Source organism: Oncorhynchus mykiss, chromosome 5, assembly GCF_057628025.1.
Source record: "Oncorhynchus mykiss isolate SJ-2025 chromosome 5, ASM5762802v1, whole genome shotgun sequence".
NCBI classification, from domain to species: domain Eukaryota; kingdom Metazoa; phylum Chordata; class Actinopteri; order Salmoniformes; family Salmonidae; genus Oncorhynchus; species Oncorhynchus mykiss.
The window spans coordinates 5,996,258-6,015,429 of NC_143026.1; the positions used below are offsets into that span (position 1 = coordinate 5,996,258).

Below are 19,172 nucleotides of genomic sequence, written 5' to 3' on the forward strand. Positions count from 1 at the left end.
AGTGTAAATCACATGTTTTAGAGCCTGTAATGACATTACGTAGTGTAAACCACATGTTTAGAGTGTGTAATGACATACTGTAGTGTAAACCACATGTTTTAGAGTGTGTAATGACATACTGTAGTGTAAACCACATGTTTTAGACTGTGTAATGACATACTGTAGTGTAAACCACATGTTTTAGAGTGTGTAATGACATACTGTAGTGTAAACCACATGTTTTAGACTGTGTAATGACATACTGTAGTGTAAACCACATGTTTTAGAGCCTGACATTACATACTGTAGTGTAAACCACATGTTTTAGAGCCTGACATTACATACTGTAGTGTAAACCACATGTTTTAGAGTGTGTAATGACATACTGTAGTGTAAACCACATGTTTTAGAGTGTGTAATGACATACTGTAGTGTAAACCACATGTTTTAGAGCCTGACATTACATACTGTAGTGTAAACCACATGTTTTAGAGCCTGACATTACATACTGTAGTGTAAACCACATGATTTAGAGCCTGTAATTACATACTGTAGTGTAAATCACATGTTTTAGAGCCTGTAATCACATACTGTAGTGTAAACCACATGTTTAGAGTGTGTAATGACATACTGTAGTGTAAACCACATGTTTAGAGTGTGTAATGACATACTGTAGTGTAAACCACATGTTTTAGAGTGTGTAATGACATACTGTAGTGTAAATCACATGTTTTAGAGTGTGTAATGACATACTGTAGTGTAAACCACATGTTTTAGAGTGTGTAATGACATACTGTAGTGTAAACCACATGTTTTAGAGTGTGTAATGACATACTGTAGTGTAAACCACATGTTTTAGAGCCTGACATTACATACTGTAGTGTAAACCACATGTTTTAGGGCCTGACATGACATACTGTAGTGTAAACCACATGTTTTAGGGCCTGACATGACATACTGTAGTGTAAACCACATGCTTTAGGGCCTGACATGACATACTGTAGTGTAAACCACATGTTTTAGGGCCTGACATGACATACTGTAGTGTAAACCACATGTTTTAGGGCCTGACATGACATACATATTATTATATGTCAAGTAAGAGTGTTTATGTATAAAAGAGAACAGAAAGGACTGTTTGTTTGGCTCACCACATTAAATGGTTGAATTTTTTCCCCAGCATTAACATTGCCCTGGTCATCAAAGTTATTATATGAGATCTTAATCTGACAATTCATCTTGATGGTTGTACAGTCGTCTCAAATAAAACTGTGAAGGACCTCGGCGTTACTCTGGACCCTGATCTCTCTTTTGACGAACATATCAAGACTGTTTCAAGGACAGCTTTTTTCCATCTACGTAACATTGCAAAAATCTGAAACTTCCTGTCCAAAAATGATGCAGAAAAATGAATCCATGCTTTTGTTACTTCTAGGTTAGACTACTGCAATGCTCTACTTTCCGGCTACCCGGATAAAGCACTAAATAAACTTCAGTTAGTGCTAAATACGGCTGCTAGAATCCTGACGAGAACCAAAAAATGTGATTATATTACTCCAGTGCTAGCCTCCCTACACTGGCTTCCTGTTAAGGCAAGGGCTGATTTCAAGGTTTTACTGCTAACCTACAAAGCATTACATGGGCTTGCTCCTACCTATCTCTCTGATTTGGTCCTGCCGTACATACCTACACGTACAAGACGCAGGCCTCCTAATTGTCCCTAGAATTTATAAGCAAACAGCTGGAGGCAGGGCTTTCTCCTATAGAGCTCAATTTTTATGGAATGGTCTGTCTACCCATGTGAGAGACGCAGACTTGGTCTCAACCTTTAAGTCTTTACTGAAGACTCATCTCTTCAGTGGGTCATATGATTGAGTGTAGTCTGGCCCAGGAGTGTGAAGGTGAACGGAAAGGCTCTGAAGACTTTGCTGTCTCTGCCTGGCCGGTTCCCCTCTCTCCACTTGGATTCTCTGCCTCTAACCCTATTACAGGGGCTGAGTCACTGGCTTATTGGTGCACTTTCATGCCGTCCCTGGGAGGGGTGCGTCACCTGAGTGGGTTTAGTCACCGACGTGATCTTCCTGTCTGGGTTGCCCCCCCCCCACCCCCACCCCCCTTGGGTTGTGCCGTGGCGGAGATCTTTGTGGGCAGGATGGTAAGTTGGTGGTTGAAGATATCCCTCTAGTGGTGTGGGGGCTGTGCTTTGGCAAAGTGGGTGGGGTTATATCCTTCCTGTTTGGCCCTGTCCAGGGGTATCATCGGATGGGGCCACAGTGTCTCCTGACCCCTCCTGTCTCAACCTCCAGTATTTATGCTGCAGTAGTTTGTGTCAGGGGGCTAGGGTCAGTTTGTTATATCTGGAGTACTTCTCCTGTCTTATCCGGTGTCCTGTGTGAATTTAAGTATGCTCTCTCTAATTCTCACTTTCTCTCTTTCTTTCTCTCACTCGGAGGACCTGAGCCCTAGGACCATGCCTCAGGACTACCTGGCATGATGACTCCTTGCTGTCCCCAGTCCACCTGGCCGTGCTGCTGCTCCAGTTTCAACTGTTCTGCCTGCGGCTATGGAATCCTGACCTGTTCACCGGACATGCTACCTGTCCCAGGCCTGCTGTTTTCAACTCTCTAGAGACAGCAGGAGTGGTAGAGATACTCTTAATGATCGGCTATGAAAAGCCAACTGACATTTACTCCTGAGGTGCTGACTTGCTGCACCCTCGACAACTACTGTGATTATTATTATTTGACCATGCTGGTCATTTATGAACATTTGAACATCTTGGCCATGTTCTGTTATAATCTCCACCCGGCACAGCCAGAAGAGGACTGGCCACCCCACATAGCCTGGTTCCTCTCTAGGTTTATTCCTAGGTTTTGGCCTTTCTAGGGAGTTTTTCCTAGCCACCGTGCTTCTACACCTGCATTGCTTGCTGTTTGGGGTTTTAGGCTGGGTTTCTGTACAGCACTTTGAGATATCAGCTGATGTACGAAGGGCTATATAAATAAATGTGATTTGATTTGAATTGACATGCTATCCTATCATAAGGTCTCTCTTACTACCAAGCTACAAGAGAGAGAATCCCTCTATTGTTCTCAGACCATCAACAAGACACTGCATTTTCAGAATGACTCCCAAATTAACATAATGCTTAGATTCAACATGGACCATTAAAACTATATACAGTAAGATGAACAGAACAATAAAAACATGTTATCAGTACAGCGTGTCAGAGTTACTTCACATTACATTCCAATTAAGATTCAGCAATGTAAAGTCAGCTAATAGGCCTGAGATCAGCTGTATGGTTGCTTCCCAAGTGGCACCCTTTTACCTAGGTCTTATACGGTGCACTAATTTTGACCAAAGCCCCTAAGCCCTATTGGCCCTGGTCAAAATAAGCGTACTAAATAGGGAATAGGGTGCCATTAGAGGACGCAATCAATAAGTTCATAAAGGAGAGGATGGCTAGAGTAGTGACATGGAGGATGGAGGGTGTCCTGGAGATAGATCAATATTCTACCACGAAACATAAGCGGTAATGATGTCTGCTCTTGTTCACAGACACACGGACACACAGAGAGACACAAAACCGACCAGGCGTAGTTACACAACACAGCAGGGTCACGTTTATCAGCTTTTATACAAGCATCAGGAAAGCTTTAAGAAGACAAAACGTAGCCTATCTAGAAAAAAAAACTTCTGGCTAGCACTCGCTTTTTCTCTCTGATTTTAAAGCATCACTTTATATTCCTTAAAAAGGCCGTTTCTGTAAATTCCAGAGGAAGAATAAAATGTGTCTCTAAAAGCCACTGGCTTGGCCACGCCTCTGATTTCAAAACATCTGTATACTGTATATCGCTTAAAGGCTGTTTACTGTACTGTAAATTCCAGAAATATATTTGAGTGAAAGAATAGTCAACAAACATAGCACTTATAAAAATGACTGATGATTGGCTGAGGAGAAATCGATGATCAAATGACTGTGGGGGCTGTCTTGTTAGACTTCAGTGCAGCTTTTGACATTATCGATCATAGTCTGTTTCTGGAAAAACATACGTGTTATGGCTTTACACCCCCTGCTATAATGTGGATAAAGAGTTACTTGTCTAACAGAACACAGAGGGGGTTCTTTAATGGAAGCCTATCAAATATAACCCAGTTAGAATCAGGAATTCCCCAGGGCAGCTGTTTAGGCCCCTGGGGTTTTTTCAACTTTTACTAACGACATGCCACTGACTTTGAGTAAAGCCTGAGTGTCTATGTATGCGGATGACTCAACACTATTACACGTCAGCTACTACAGCGACTGAAATGACTGCAACACTCAACAAAGAGCTGCAGCTAGTTTCAAAGTTGGTGGCAAGGAATAAGTTAGCCCTACATATTTCTAAAACTAAAAGCATTATATATGGAACAAAACATTCACTAAACCCTAAACCTCAACTACATCTTAACAACACTATCAACAAGGCAGCTCCTACAGGCCCTAGTTTTGTCGCACCTTGACTACTGTCCAGTCGTGTGGTCAGGTGCCACAAAAAAAGGACTTTGAAAAATTGCAATTGGCTCAGAACAGGGCAGCGCGGCTGGCCCTTGGATGTACGCAGAGAGCTAATATTAATAATATGCATGTCAGTCTCTCCTGGCTGAAAGTGAAGGAGAGATTGACTTCATCACTACTTTTATTTATGAGAGGTATTGACAAGTTGAATGCACCGAGCTGTCTAAACTACTGGCACACAGCTCAGACACCCATGCATACCGCACAAGACATGCCACAAGAGGTCTCTTCACAGTCCCCAAGTCCAGAACAGACTATGGAAGGCACACAGTACTACATAGAGCCATGACAACATGGAACTCTATTCCACATCAAGTAACTGATGCAGCAGTAAAATTTGATTTAAAAAACAGATTAAAAAACACCTTATGGAACAGCGGGGACTGTGAAGCAACACAAACATTGGCAAAGACACATACACACACACACACACACACACACACACACACACACACACACACACACACACACACACACATACGATAGCATACGCACTATACATACACATGGATTTAGTATTGTAGATAATGTGGTAGTGGTGGAGTAGGTGCCTGAGGGCACACAGTGTGTTGTAAAACCTGTGAATGTATTGTAATGTTTTAAAATGGTATAAAATTCATTAGTTTTGCTGGACCTCATGAAGAGTAGCTGCTGCTTTGGCAAATGCTAATGGGGATCCCATAATAAACACAAATATATGTAGTTTTACACATTCCTTCAGAGAAATAGTTCGACATTGCTGTACTCTGTACTGAATGCCAATAACACAGTCAGTGCATAATGTTGCTGCTCTTAGCTCTCCGGCCTAGCTAACTAGCAGATGTCCTTAATGTACTGTAGCTCTTAGCTCTCCGGCCTAGCTAGCTAGCAGATGTCCTTAATGTGCTGTAGCTCTTAGCTCTCCGGCCTAGCTAGCTAGCAGATGTCCTTAATGTACTGTAGCTCTTAGCTCTCCGGCCTAGCTAGCTAGCAGATGTCCTTAATGTACTGTAGCTCTTAGTTCTCCAGCCTAGCTAGCTAGCAGATGTCCTTAATGAACTGTAGCTCTTAGCTCTTCAGCCTAGCTAGCTAGCAGACGTCCTTAATGAACTGTAGCTCTTAGCTCTCCAGCCTAGCTAGCTAGCAGATATCCTTAATGTGCTGTAGCTCTTAGCTCACCAGCCTAGCTAGCTAGCAGATGTCCTTAATGTACTGCAGTTCCTAGCTCTTAGATGAGATTGACTGACCAACACTTCCTGCAAACAACAGACAGGAAGACACTTCCTGCTAATAACAGACAGGCAGACACTTCCTGCTAACAGCAGACAGGCAGACACTTCCTGCTAACAACAGACAGGCAGACACTTCCTGTTAACAACAGACAGGCAGACACTTCCTGCTAACAAAAGACAGGCAGACACTTCCTGCTAACAGACAGGCAGACACTTCCTGCTAATAACAGACAGGCAGACACTTCCTGCTAACAGCAGACAGGCAGACACTTCCTGCTAACAACAGACAGGCAGACACTTCCTGTTAACAACAGACAGGCAGACACTTCCTGCTAACAAAAGACAGGCAGACACTTCCTGCTAACAGACAGGCAGACACTTCCTGCTAACAACAGACAGGCAGACACTTCCTGCTAACAGATAGGCAGACACTTCCTGCTAACAACAGATAGGAACACACTTGCTGTTAACAGACAGGAAGACACTTCCTGCTAACAACAGACAGGTAGACACTTCCTGCTAACAACAGATAGGAACACACTTGCTGCTAACAGACAGGAAGACACTTCCTGCTAACAACAGACAGGTAGACACTTCCTGCTAACAACAGACAGGCAGACAGTTCCTGCTAACAACAGACAGGTAGACCCTTCCTGCTAATAACAGACAGGTAGACACTTCCTGCTAACAACAGACAGGTAGACACTTCCTGCTAACAACAGACAGGTGGACCCTTCCTGCTAACAACAGACAGGTAGACACTTCCTGCTAACAACAGACAGGTGGACACTTCCTGCTAACAACAGACAGGCAGACAGTTCCTGCTAACAGACAGGCAGACACTTCCTGCTAACAACAGACAGGTAGACCCTTCCTGCTAACAACAGACAGGCAGACAGTTCCTGCTAACAGACAGGCAGACACTTCCTGCTAACAACAGACAGGTAGACCCTTCCTGCTAACAACAGACAGGTAGACACTTCCTGCTAACAACAGATAGGTAGACACTTCCTGCTAACAACAGACAGGCAGACAGTTCCTGCTAACAAAAGACAGGTAGACACTTCCTGCTAACAACAGACAGGCAGACACTTCCTGCTAACAACAGATAGGAACACACTTGCTGCTAACAGACAGGAAAACACTTCCTGCTAACAACAGACAGGTAGACACTTCCTGCTAACAACAGACAGGCAGACAGTTCCTGCTAACAAAAGACAGGAAGACACTTCCTGCTAACAACAGACAGGCAGACACTTCCTGCTAACAACAGATAGGAACACACTTGCTGCTAACAGACAGGAAGACACTTCCTGCTAACAACAGATAGGAACACACTTGCTGCTAACAGACAGGAAGACACTTCCTGCTAACAACAGACAGGCAGACAGTTCCTGCTAACAACAGACAGGTAGACCCTTCCTGATAACAACAGACAGGCAGACAGTTCCTGCTAACAACAGACAGGTAGACCCTTCCTGCTAACAACAGACAGGCAGACAGTTCCTGCTAACAGACAGGCAGACACTTCCTGCTAACAACAGACAGGTAGACCCTTCCTGCTAACAACAGACAGGTAGACACTTCCTGATAACAACAGACAGGTAGACACTTCCTGCTAACAACAGACAGGTAGACACTTCCTGCTAACAACAGACAGGTAGACACTTCCTGCTAACAACAGACAGGCAGACAGTTCCTGCTAACAGACATGCAGACACGTCCTGCTAACAACAGACAGGCGGACACTTCCTGCTAACAACAGACAGGCAGACACTTCCTGCTAACAACAGACAGGCAGACAGTTCCTACTCAGTGTTTACATTTGCATTGAGAGTCTAACTGACATCATTTCACTGCATTCAACCATATCAAAGACTGAGGATGGATAGTGAGGTTGTTTACCTCACACGCAAGCACGCAGGCACACACACACACACACACACACACACACAAATACACACACAGTGTCTCCCTCTTTCTCTAATCAACAGGATGATGGTTGGAGCCCGGCAGCCTATCAAGGAATCACAGTGTTCACACAGCCAACAGTCCAAAGGTTCGTAACCAGACTTATTTATTAGCTCTGTGAAACAACCAATCACAGCGCCCTCTCATTGACTTTTAGTGATGTCACTGTACTGATAAGGAAATAGTCTCAGAGGGATTTGGAGGAATAAAATCCTGTTCCATTTATCTACCGTCAGGGTTTTTACACGCGCACACACACACACGTACGCAAGCACGCACACACATCACATACACACACACACACACACACACACACACACCAAACACGCACGCACACACATCACATACACACACACACACACACACACATCAGGATAAACTCAGACCCAAAAGATGCAGTGTTTTGTGCTTTTCTATGACAAATACTCCTCATAATACTAATTATAACACCCCTTATAACACTCCTCATAATACTAATTATAACACTCCTCATAATACTAATTATAATACTCCTCATAATACTAATTATAATACTCCTCATAATACTAATTATAACACTCCTTATAACACTCCTTATAACACCCCTTATAACACTTATCATAATACTCCTTATAACACCCCTTATATCACCCCTTATAACACCCCTTATAACACTTATCATAATACTCCTTATAACACCCCTTATAACACTTCCTACAATACTCCTTATAACACTCCTTATAATATTACTTATTATAATCCTTAAAATAATGCTCCTAATACTCCTTATAATACTCTGTATATTGCTCAATATTATACTCCTTATAATACTCTGTATATTACTCATTATAATACTCTGTATAATACTCCTTATATTACTAATTATAATGCTAATTATAGTACTCCATGTAATACCAATTATAATACTCCTTATAATACTGCCTAAAATACTATGTATATTACTCATTGTACTACTCATTATAATACTCTGTATGTTACTCATTGTAATACTCTGTATATTACTCATTATAATAGTCTGTATGTTACTCATTGTAATACTCTGTATATTACTCATTATAATACTCTGTATGTTACTCATTGTAATACTCTGTATATTACTCATTATAATACTCTGTATGTTACTCATTATAATACTCTGTATATTAATCATTATAATACTCTGTATGTTACTCATTGTAATACTCCTTATAATACAGAAATAACTGATACTTCAGACACATTAAAGACCTGTATCGACCACATATAAGTGTCCAGCATTTCGGTTGCTTCAAAGTTCGAATATGACCGACAGATGTATCCTAATAAATAAAAAATCACAAAGCCAGTAAGATTCTGAAAAGCATCATTTGTTTGATGACTACATAATTCACATATCCAAGCATGGTTTTGGTTCAGTGCTTTTGTCTATAGACAGACAGGGGTTGCACGTGACCAAGAGTGAGTGAGTCAGTGTACTTTTGGTTTTAGAAGAGAGCAGGGGTGGGGTGGGGGGGGGGATCAACTTTGCCCTTTTTACACAAGCTGTGTGTTGACAGCAGGAAGATGACAAGGCGATACAGAGGGTCACTGTTGGACTGTGTGGCCAGGCTAGCAGATTATCTCATAGCTACTGCTTTAACTGGAGAGGAGAAATACTGCTACTCAGCCTTCTGTTATCTTAGACTGGGGTTGGAAAACACACTGTGATAGAGAGAACACATGTTGCTCAGTAAAAACTAATCTTTATGTTGTAGTTTATCAAATTGGCTAATGTCAAAGCAACGTGAACTCGTCAACTCATTGGATAATTTAGCACTGTCAAAGAACCCATGCACCTACTGACAAAAAAAAATATATATATATAAATAAATCTTTACTTTTCTAAACAACCCTCTCGTCATTTTTTATCTGATAAATGTCTGGGTTAATAACGGTTGTGTTTTCATCATAAGTAGGTCTAGTTTACCTTAAAATGGCCTTAAACCACAGATTAAAGATTATTATCCACAATTGGATCTTTCCAATACAACATAACATTTATTTAAATACCAGATATATTCTTTATAAAATGAATCCAATAATCCCATTCAATCAATTCAAGTGGGATTTCATACTAAACACACAACTACTAACTACACATAATACTAGGTATATAACACTAGGTATATAATACTAGGTATATAATAATAGGTATATGTGTATCTGTTGAGCATTACTACATATTTACTTTATTGTTTTTTGACATACCATAGTTTTGAGTCCCTGTGCACAATGTTGTCAGTGTCTGACAATGCATCCCATTTGACCCAATCATGGCGTGCTCTCTACTGGTACCTGTAAGGGAGGAGGCACACAGGGAAAAGGCTTGGTGTGGTGATCTGTTCTCTGGCCGCTGTTTGTTTAGCCGACTACAACATTAGGAATAAATACACACTAATTTATTATTACTCTGCATTTGTAATGTCATTATTAAGGATTTCCCGCTTCAGTGTACATGAGATAGAAACGACACACACACACACACATATATATATATATATATAGTGTACTTCACTATTCAATGTAGATTTTAAAATATCAAAAATCAATAAAACAGGAGAACATGTTGAATATTAATTGATTAATAATGTCCCCATTTCTGGATGAGAGCACCTTATACGAATATATGCAAACATCGAGCCTAACTAACAGGCCCGAGTTGGAACCCCCCCCCCCCCCCCCCCACACACACACACACACACACTGTCACTCTTAATTTATGCATTAAATACAAGGAAAATGACATTTAAAACATGTTATTTTAGGCTGCAATAATACTCTTTACACACACGTTTAAATTCAGTCTTTCTCAAAGTGCACTGTCAATCCAACAAGACATTCTTCGCTCTGAGGATAGGTTGATGTGGGTGTTAGGAGAGGAGACGCTGCAGAGATAGCCCCAGTGATGGGAAGAGGGTATCACCCCGCCTGATTCGTCAGCATTACTGGAACGGCTTCGGATCAGGTTCTGTAGATCAATGCGATCTGGGTCCACACGTTTATGTTATTGTTGTCAGCATTAATGCCCTTTTAATCTTGTGGGGATTATCGCCATTGATCCACTGCCTAGCAGATTTGTTTGAAAAAGTGACATAACCGCATGTCTTAACTGAAAGACAGGAGTGACAGTAAACAAGAATGTGTGTTGTCTTAATTCTGAGCTTGGTCTTGTGTTTCTGTTCGTTAATCATGTTTCCATTTGTTTTCTGTGTCCATATATATATATAACATTAACATAATTTTACTTCAGTGAAGATGTAACTATGTCATTTAATGTTACATGTGATTTTGAATAACTATTTTTAGTTTGTGTCTAATTTAACAATGATGCCAGAGGAATATTGTGAAACATTATGAAACGTGGCCTATTGGCGCTTTTGATGTTTTCACGACATTTGGTAAGTTATTAACCTACTGATCATGTTTCTATTGTAAGAATTGTTCTAGGGTTATGACATAGCTAATGTTCACTAAATCTCAATAAATCTGACATTTTATTTAAACACCTAAATAAAAGCCTTGGCCTAGAGTATACATAAATATAAACAAGGAAATGTTCGATAGTCTAGTGGTGCATTATTATAAAACGTTGGTTTTCTTATGTCTCTATAGGCCTATTAATTTGTTTATTGTGCCTATATATATCCACTCGTTTCTTCATTCTTAAGGAGGCTATAAGGTCCACATGGTCGATCTCAACCGTCCATAATTCAATCATGACGACTATCCCGTGTGATTCTTTATTTGGCAAAGTTAGTTCAGCTGAACTTGTGAGTTGCATGTCAATGATGTAGGCTAGGCTAACTGTAACAGGGAATGTTGTCGGGTCCGTGGCAGGCACCTCAAGGTGTCAGGCAGGACCAGGACAGCCTGATTGCATGCGGCAATGAGAGTGCGCGCGGAATAAGCTTGAGTCAAGTGTCACGTTTGATTTGACCAGACTAATAAATTGGCGAAGGGTCCATTTTCCCTGTGCTGAGACCCTGCAGTGAAAAGGACACCTGGAGATTTTCTATTTCCTCCAGTAGAAACTGTTGTATCAAATAATTAGTATACGACCAACAGCTACTGTAATGGTTGTTAATGGTTATATCCCTATTAATACGCCTGTAAGCATACTATATACATTTATTTTATATAAGGTGATTCACTGGACAGTAAAAACATGCCGCATTTCCAATTGTATTACAACCACATCTTTCACATAATTTTTATTTTCAATCAGTGATATTTATTTACGTCATTACACCTGCAGAACAACGAACAAAAGCCTGGGCGCCCTGTCTCCACATTTTGCCTAGCTGGTTAACCCGCGACAAGCTGACGTTTTTTTGTGCTCAAGCTGTTGGTCACGCAGAGATTTCTATCAATAATTCATTGAGCCCCGTGCGCTGCAGCTTCTGTTCTTCTATTCAATTCCCTGGCTGCTGCCTCGCGAGCCGATCACATAATACCTTCCCCCAAAGCCCCGAGCTGCATGGCCGCAGAGTTACGGCCCATCTGTAAACTATAGTATTCTGCTGCGGGGAAGAAGGGAAGGCATTTCCTCTGTCAAATAGCCTACCAGTGATAGGCTATATTTGGTGATAATTTAATGGTGCCAATTATTTTTACAATCGTTCCATAACTAATACGAATATATGTATTTGTTTTAAAACGGCCTGATTCAATATTCACCGGATTCCGGTCCAGGCAATTTACTGATCATAGAAGGGACATATATATATATATATATATATGACAGAGAGCATGTGGAGCAACCTAATATCTTTCAATTTTAACAGTATGTTTTCCCGTGTGGCTGGGTTGGTAGAGCATGGCTTTTAGGACGCCTGGCTTATGGGTTCGATTCCCATCGGGGACAAGCACGAATGAAAATATATATATATACTCAGTAGTGTAATTCGCTCTGGATAAGAGCATCTGTTAAATTACTCAAATGTGCTCAGTTACTGCATTATAGCCTCGTCAAATGTCATTATCTCCAATACATTAAGAATGTATATATAAATGAAATCTAATGTTGTAGTTGTTTGGGTCTTACAGTATAGCAGGCTGGATTTTTTTGATAATGCCTTGTTAGAAAATGCGCACAATTTTGAAATATTGATCCACTATTCGCCGCTGGTCTGTCTTCCTCTCTAAATCTCATCTCAATTAGGCAGTATCCCCTTCGGTTTTAGTCAAAACAGCCAACTTTCCACACTATACTTGTAAACATCAATATACAGCCTATACGCCAGTAATAGTTTACATTTAGGATTACGTAGCTATATTAAGTTATTAATCAGTGAAGAATAAATAAATAGCATTTACTGAAATAATAGCAAATGTTTGTCTACTACATATTTAAACAATATTTTTTTTGAGGATCGTGAGAATAGTGAACTAAAATAAAACGAGAAACCTTAGGAAAAACAATCCACAATCAATTCTGAAAGGAAACCAACGGTTCATTTTTTCGCATTGCCCGAACAAAAGAAAGCCGTTCTAGTCGTTCTACGCGTTCTCGCTAGAGGGGGCGCCAGCCTTACTATAGACCAGCCTTAGATGTATTTGGCCTGTTTTCAACGCATTCTCTGGCTTTGATTGGAAAAAAGCTCCTCACACTCAACAGCATTTTGGCATTCTCTGTCTGAAACGGTCCCCTGTCTCTTTTTCTCTCTCTCTCTTTCTCTCCCTCTCCTTGACCGAACAGCCACAGAAAAAGTCCAAGCAATATATTTACACAATAGTCCTTAAACTGCTTTACTCCAGGTGTAAATATGTCTATTCAATAAATAAACAAATACAATACAATTTAAAATAAATTCATTAATATGCCTCCCCCATAAAATCCAACATCAACATACAATTTTGACGGGTATTTCAAATTAAGGGACTGGTGCTGTTTTCAGCGTTGCACATGTTGAAAAGCGGTGGTATCTATCTATGCTTATAATAATATCATATAAAAATGAAAATAGTACCACAAGTAATATTTCATCAGAAGAACTTGCTCGTCACTAAAAGAGAATTCCCCCCCAAAAGGTTTAGGCTACAATTAACACAGAATATTAATAACATAAATAGCTCATTATTAAATAGAGAAATAATTTTAGACAGATAAATTGACCTTGTCATTGATATCGATTGTTATTATGAATCAGTGATAACAATACTACTACTGTAATTTGGACGAAATTCATTCATCTAAGCTTGTCAGCAGTGAGATAGATAGATAGATAGATAGATAGATAGATAGATAGATAGATAGATAGATAGATAGATAGATAGATAGATACTGAACTGTATTTTAGTGCAGGGCTATAGCCTGACTACTAGCAGAGAGGCAGGCAGGCAGACAGACAACAAACATCAGCAGAGAGGGTTATATTTTATTGAGGATACCTTGTCTTACCTGCAAGCCGTAGGGCTGACATCCTCTGAAACTCGGGTTCCTGCAGCCACTTCCACATCCTTCGAAAGGTCTCCCTTCCAGATTTAAGTTTACTCCAAGGTTTGGGGTTCCTTAAGAGGTCTGAAAGGGTGCCTTGCGAGCGACACAGCACCCTCTGAGCGAATATAGCCTGGGGGATGCTATACCGCTTCAGTTCAGCTGTGATCCTTTGTGCCACTTCTTTGGTGTTGATCTCTTCAAGCTGCCCCGAGTTGTTACCTTGTTGTGCCGAGGAGGAGGGCGGTCTGTCCCGGTTGGAAGCCAACACAGGCCCGTGGGATTGAGGGTGGCCCGGGTGCCCACTGTGGTGCATCCCGTTCAAATGCGGCATCATACCTGCCGTGGGGCCACCGAGGCCTCGTGAGAGGTGTTGATCACCCCTGGACAGCATGGCAGTGTGGGCATCGAAGTTGGAGCTTAGCATCTTGTCGTGCCCATGAGTGCCATAGTTATGGAGGTTTTGCTGTGTATTATGAAGAGAACCCAAGCCATTGCCAAGAGGGCTGCTGGCCAGGGGGGATAAACTCTGACCCATCCCGGTCATGTCCTTATGATAGGGACTGTAGAGGTTGTTCATTGCTGGTAAACACCTCTCGTCCCGCATCAGCGTGAAACTCCCGCTTACGTTCCCAGAGAGACGCTGGTGGTGATGGTGATGGTGATGCGGATGGTGGAATTTGTCCGAAACGGTTGAAATTGGGGGTAAAGGTTGAAGTGGAGTTAACGTGGTGTATGTGCCGTTCATACCCATCCCCGGTGGGGATGTATCACACGGCATGCTCATAGCGTGATGGAGCGGGAGAGACAATTCTGGTCGGTACTCTCCGGCTCCGTCCAGAATCGTTGCCATGCTGGACACCATGGCGGACCGCGACGATGCAGCAGCCAGATCCTGATGTAACCGCAAAGAAGCCCCCGCGTTCCGGGTGTGATGGGGGCTGTGGCTGTTCATCAAGTCCTGGTCGTGGCTCAGTCCGCCATGCAGATTGCCAATGCTGTCCATTGTCATCTCTGGGTTCATGGCGTAGGCATCCAGATCCTTGGACAGGCATCGATAGGCGTTATAGGCAGTCTTCATTCAGCCCTCATTCAGTCCATTGATCAATTTAATATTTTGTGCCGGGATGGGTTTTGCTAATTCCTTCGGTTTCTTTTCTCTAAGGCCTCTCGGTTTTTTTTTATTTTAAATATAAATCTTTTTTTTTTTTTTTTACCGATCTCTATCAGACGGGCCAGTGCTGAGTCTTCCTAGATCCATGTCCGAGCCCTCTCCTCCTCCTACGTATTCTGTTTAGGACACTGGAGCTGTCCAGGATGGGCTTGCTGAACGGACAGCCTAACGCGCTGGCAGGGGAGGGCTCTTTGTTAAGGACGGCTGATCTAACCACCCACAGTCGCTCTTTGGTTTAAACAAAGGCATTTCATTGGCTGCCTCTCCCATATCCATGTTTACTGGGTAGAGTGCCCGTCAGATATAAGGGTTGGTAGAGATTTAGACGCATCTCTTGCATTTGGAGTGTAATGTCAGAATGTCTAAATGTCTTCTCCTCTCTGTATCTCCTCTCTGTATCTCCTCTCTGTGTCTCATCTCTGTGTCTCCTCTCTGTAACTCCTCTCTGTATCTCCTCTCTGTATCTCCTCTCTGTATCTCCTCTCTATATCTCCTCTCTGTGACCACTTCCTCTCTGTATCTCCTCTCTGTATCTCCTCTCTGTAACTCCTCTCTGTGACCACTTCCTCTCTGTATCTCCTCTCTGTGACCACTTCCTCTCTGTATCTCCTCTCTGTGACCACTTCCTCTCTGTAGCTCCTCTCTATATCTCTTCTCTGTATATCCTCTCTGTATCTCCTCTCTGTATCTCCTCTCTGTATCTCCTCTCTGTGACCACTTCCTCTCTGTATCTCATCTCTGTATCTCCTCTCTGTGACCACCTCCTCTCTGTATCTCCTCTCTCTATGTGACCACTTCCTCTCTGTATCTCCTCTCTGTATCTCCTCTCTGTGACCACTTCCTCTCTGTATCTCCTCTCTGTATCTCCTCTCGGTATCTCCTCTCTGTATCTCCTCTCTGTATCTCCTCTCTGTGACCCCTTCCTCCCTGTATCTCCTCTCTGTATCTCCTCTCTGTGACCCCTTCCTCTCTGTATCTCCTCTCTGTATTCCCTCTCCGTGACCCCTTCCTCTCTGTATCTCCTCTCTGTATCTCCTCTCTGTGACCACTTCCCCTCTATATCTCCTCTCTGTATCTCCTCTCTGTATCTCCTCTCTATATCTCCTCTCTGTGACCACTTCCTGTCTGTATCTCCTCTCTGTATCTCCTCTCTGTGACCACTTCCTCTCTGTATCTCCTCTCTGTAACTCCTCTCTGTGACCACTTCCTCTCGGTATCTCCTCTCTGTATCTCCTCTCTGTATCTCCTCTCTATATCTCCTCTCTGTATCTCCTCTCTGTGACCACTTCCTCTCTGTATCTCCTCTCTGTAACTCCTCTCTGTGACCACTTCCTCTCTGTATCTCCTCTCTGTATCTCCTCTCTGTGACCACTTCCTCTCTGTATCTCCTCTCTGTATCTCCTCTCGGTATCTCCTCTCTGTATCTCCTCTCTGTATCTCCTCTCTGTGACCCCTTCCTCCCTGTATCTCCTCTCTGTATCTTCTCTCTGTGACCCCTTCCTCTCTGTATCTCCTCTCTGTATTCCCTCTCCGTGACCCCTTCCTCTCTGTATCTCCTCTCTGTATCTCCTCTCTGTATCTCCTCTCTGTGACCACTTCCCCTCTATATCTCCTCTCTGTATCTCCTCTCTGTATCTCCTCTCTATATCTCCTCTCTGTGACCACTTCCTGTCTGTATATCCTCTCTGTATCTCCTCTCTGTGACCACTTCCTCTCTGTATCTCCTCTCTGTAACTCCTCTCTGTGACCACTTCCTCTCGGTATCTCCTCTCTGTATCTCCTCTCTGTATCTCCTCTCTATATCTCCTCTCTGTATCTCCTCTCTATATCTCCTCTCTGTATCTCCTCTCTGTGACCACTTCCTCTCTGTATCTCCTCTCTGTAACTCCTCTCTGTGACCACTTCCTCTCTGTATCTCCTCTCTGTATCTCCTCTCTGTATCTCCTCTCTGTGACCACTTTCTCTCTGTATCTCCTCTCTGTATCTCCTCTCTGTGACCACTTCCTCTCTGTATCTCCTCTCTGTATCTCTTCTCTGTATCTCCTCTCTGTGACCACTTCCTCTCTGTATCTCCTCTCTGTGACCACTTCCTCTCTGTATCTCCACTCTGTATCTCCTCTCGGTATCTCCTCTCTGTATCTCCTCTCTGTATCTCCTCTCTGTATCTCCTCTCTGTGACCCCTTCCTCTCTGTATCTCCTCTCTGTATCTCCTCTCTGTGACCACTTCCTCTCTGTATCTCCTCTCTGTATCTCCTCTCTGTGACCACTTCCCATCTGTATCTCCTCTCTGTATCTCCTCTCTGTATCTCCTCTCTGTAACTCCTCTCTGTATCTCCTCTCTGTATCTCCTCTCTGTATCTCCGCTCTGTATCTCCTCTTTGTATCTCCTCTCTGTATATCCTCTCTGTATCTCCTCTCTGTATCTCCTCTCTGTATGTCCTCTCTGTGACCACTTCCTCTCTGTATCTCCTCTCTGTATCTCCTCTCTGTATCTCTTCTCTGTTTCTCCTCTCTGTATCTCCTCTCTGTATCTCCTCTCTGTGTCTCCTCTCTGTATCTCCTCTCTGTATCTCCTCTCTGTATCTCCTCTCTGTGACCACTTCCTCTCTGTATCTCCTCTCTGTATCTCCTCTCTGTATCTCCTCTCTGTTTCTCCTCTCTGTAACTCCTCTCTGTATCTCCTCTCTGTGTCTCCTCTCTGTATCTCCTCTCTGTATCTCCTCTCTGTAACTCCTCTCTGTATCTCCTCTCTGTATCTCCTCTCTGTATCTCCGCTCTGTATCTCCTCTCTGTATCTCCTCTCTGTATCTCCTCTTTGTATCTCCTCTCTGTAAATCCTCTCTGTATCTCCTCTCTGTATCTCCTCTCTGTATGTCCTCTCTGTGACCACTTCCTCTCTGTATCTCCTCTCTGTATCTCCTCTCTGTATCTCTTCTCTGTTTCTCCTCTCTGTATCTCCTCTCTGTATCTCCTCTCTGTGTCTCCTCTCTGTATCTCCTCTCTGTATCTCCTCTCTGTATCTCCTCTCTGTGACCACTTCCTCTCTGTATCTCCTCTCTGTATCTCCTCTCTGTTTCTCCTCTCTGTAACTCCTCTCTGTATCTCCTCTCTGTGTCTCCTCCCTGTATCTCCTCTCTGTAACTGGGGAGGCAGGAAGCCTATTGGTTAGAGCATTGGACTACTAACCGAAAGGTTGCAAAATCGAATCCCCGAGCTGTCGTTCTGCCCCTGAACAGGCAGTTAACCCACTGTTCCTAGGCCATCATTGAAAATAAGAATTTGTTCTTAGCTGACTTGCCTAGTAAAATAAAGGTAAAATAAAAAAATAAATAGATATATTTGAAATCATTTTGCGTATAGGCCTACAATAACAAACATAATTTAGAAGCGGCTTCTCAGGATAACCAGTGGGTGCATAATTAGATTAATAAATTGCTCTTTCATTATTCATGTTATGGTTTATGTTGTAATTATAAACCAGTTCTAGCCTACAGTGGGGCTTTAGTTAGGTTATGTTAAGAAAGTCATAACCTTATAGAGCTAGAGTCATGATGTACACATTTCTACTTCTTTTTGGTAATTTGACAAAAGATATAGAGAAATACAACATGGAATCATGAGCTGTCACAGCAATGGTCATGTTATGACGTAATAAAGAGTAGCATCCGAAGGCCAGTGGGGGGGGGGGGGAGTACTAAATTGTCATACTTGAGTAAAAGTAAAGATACCTTATTCACAGAAAATGACTCGAGTAAAAGTGGAAGATAACCAGTAAAATACTACTTGAGTAAAAAGTCTAAAAGTATCTGGTTTTAAATGTA

General features: G+C 42.3%; 1 protein-coding gene across 4 annotated transcripts in view; it reads right to left on the reverse strand.

Moving 5' to 3' along the window:
• The window catches only part of LOC110523122 (one cut domain family member 2), a 51,704-nt gene extending 35,447 nt beyond the window's left edge, over nt 1-16,257 (reverse strand). Inside the window, exons 1-2 of one of the 4 annotated variants that reach the window (XR_016495843.1) lie at nt 14,131-16,257; nt 9,949-10,035 (exon numbers count right to left, since the gene is read on the reverse strand). Coding sequence is in view for 3 of the 4 variants with exons in the window: in XM_036976623.2 (XP_036832518.1) it covers nt 9,949-10,035; nt 14,141-15,257 (1,204 nt within the window). In the remaining variant the exon portion in view is untranslated. The remainder of the gene's footprint in view (nt 1-9,948; nt 10,036-14,130) is intronic. The other 3 variants (XM_036976623.2, XM_036976624.2, XM_036976626.2) reach the window with 3 other exon arrangements.
• Nucleotides 16,258-19,172: the final 2,915 nt, after the last annotated feature.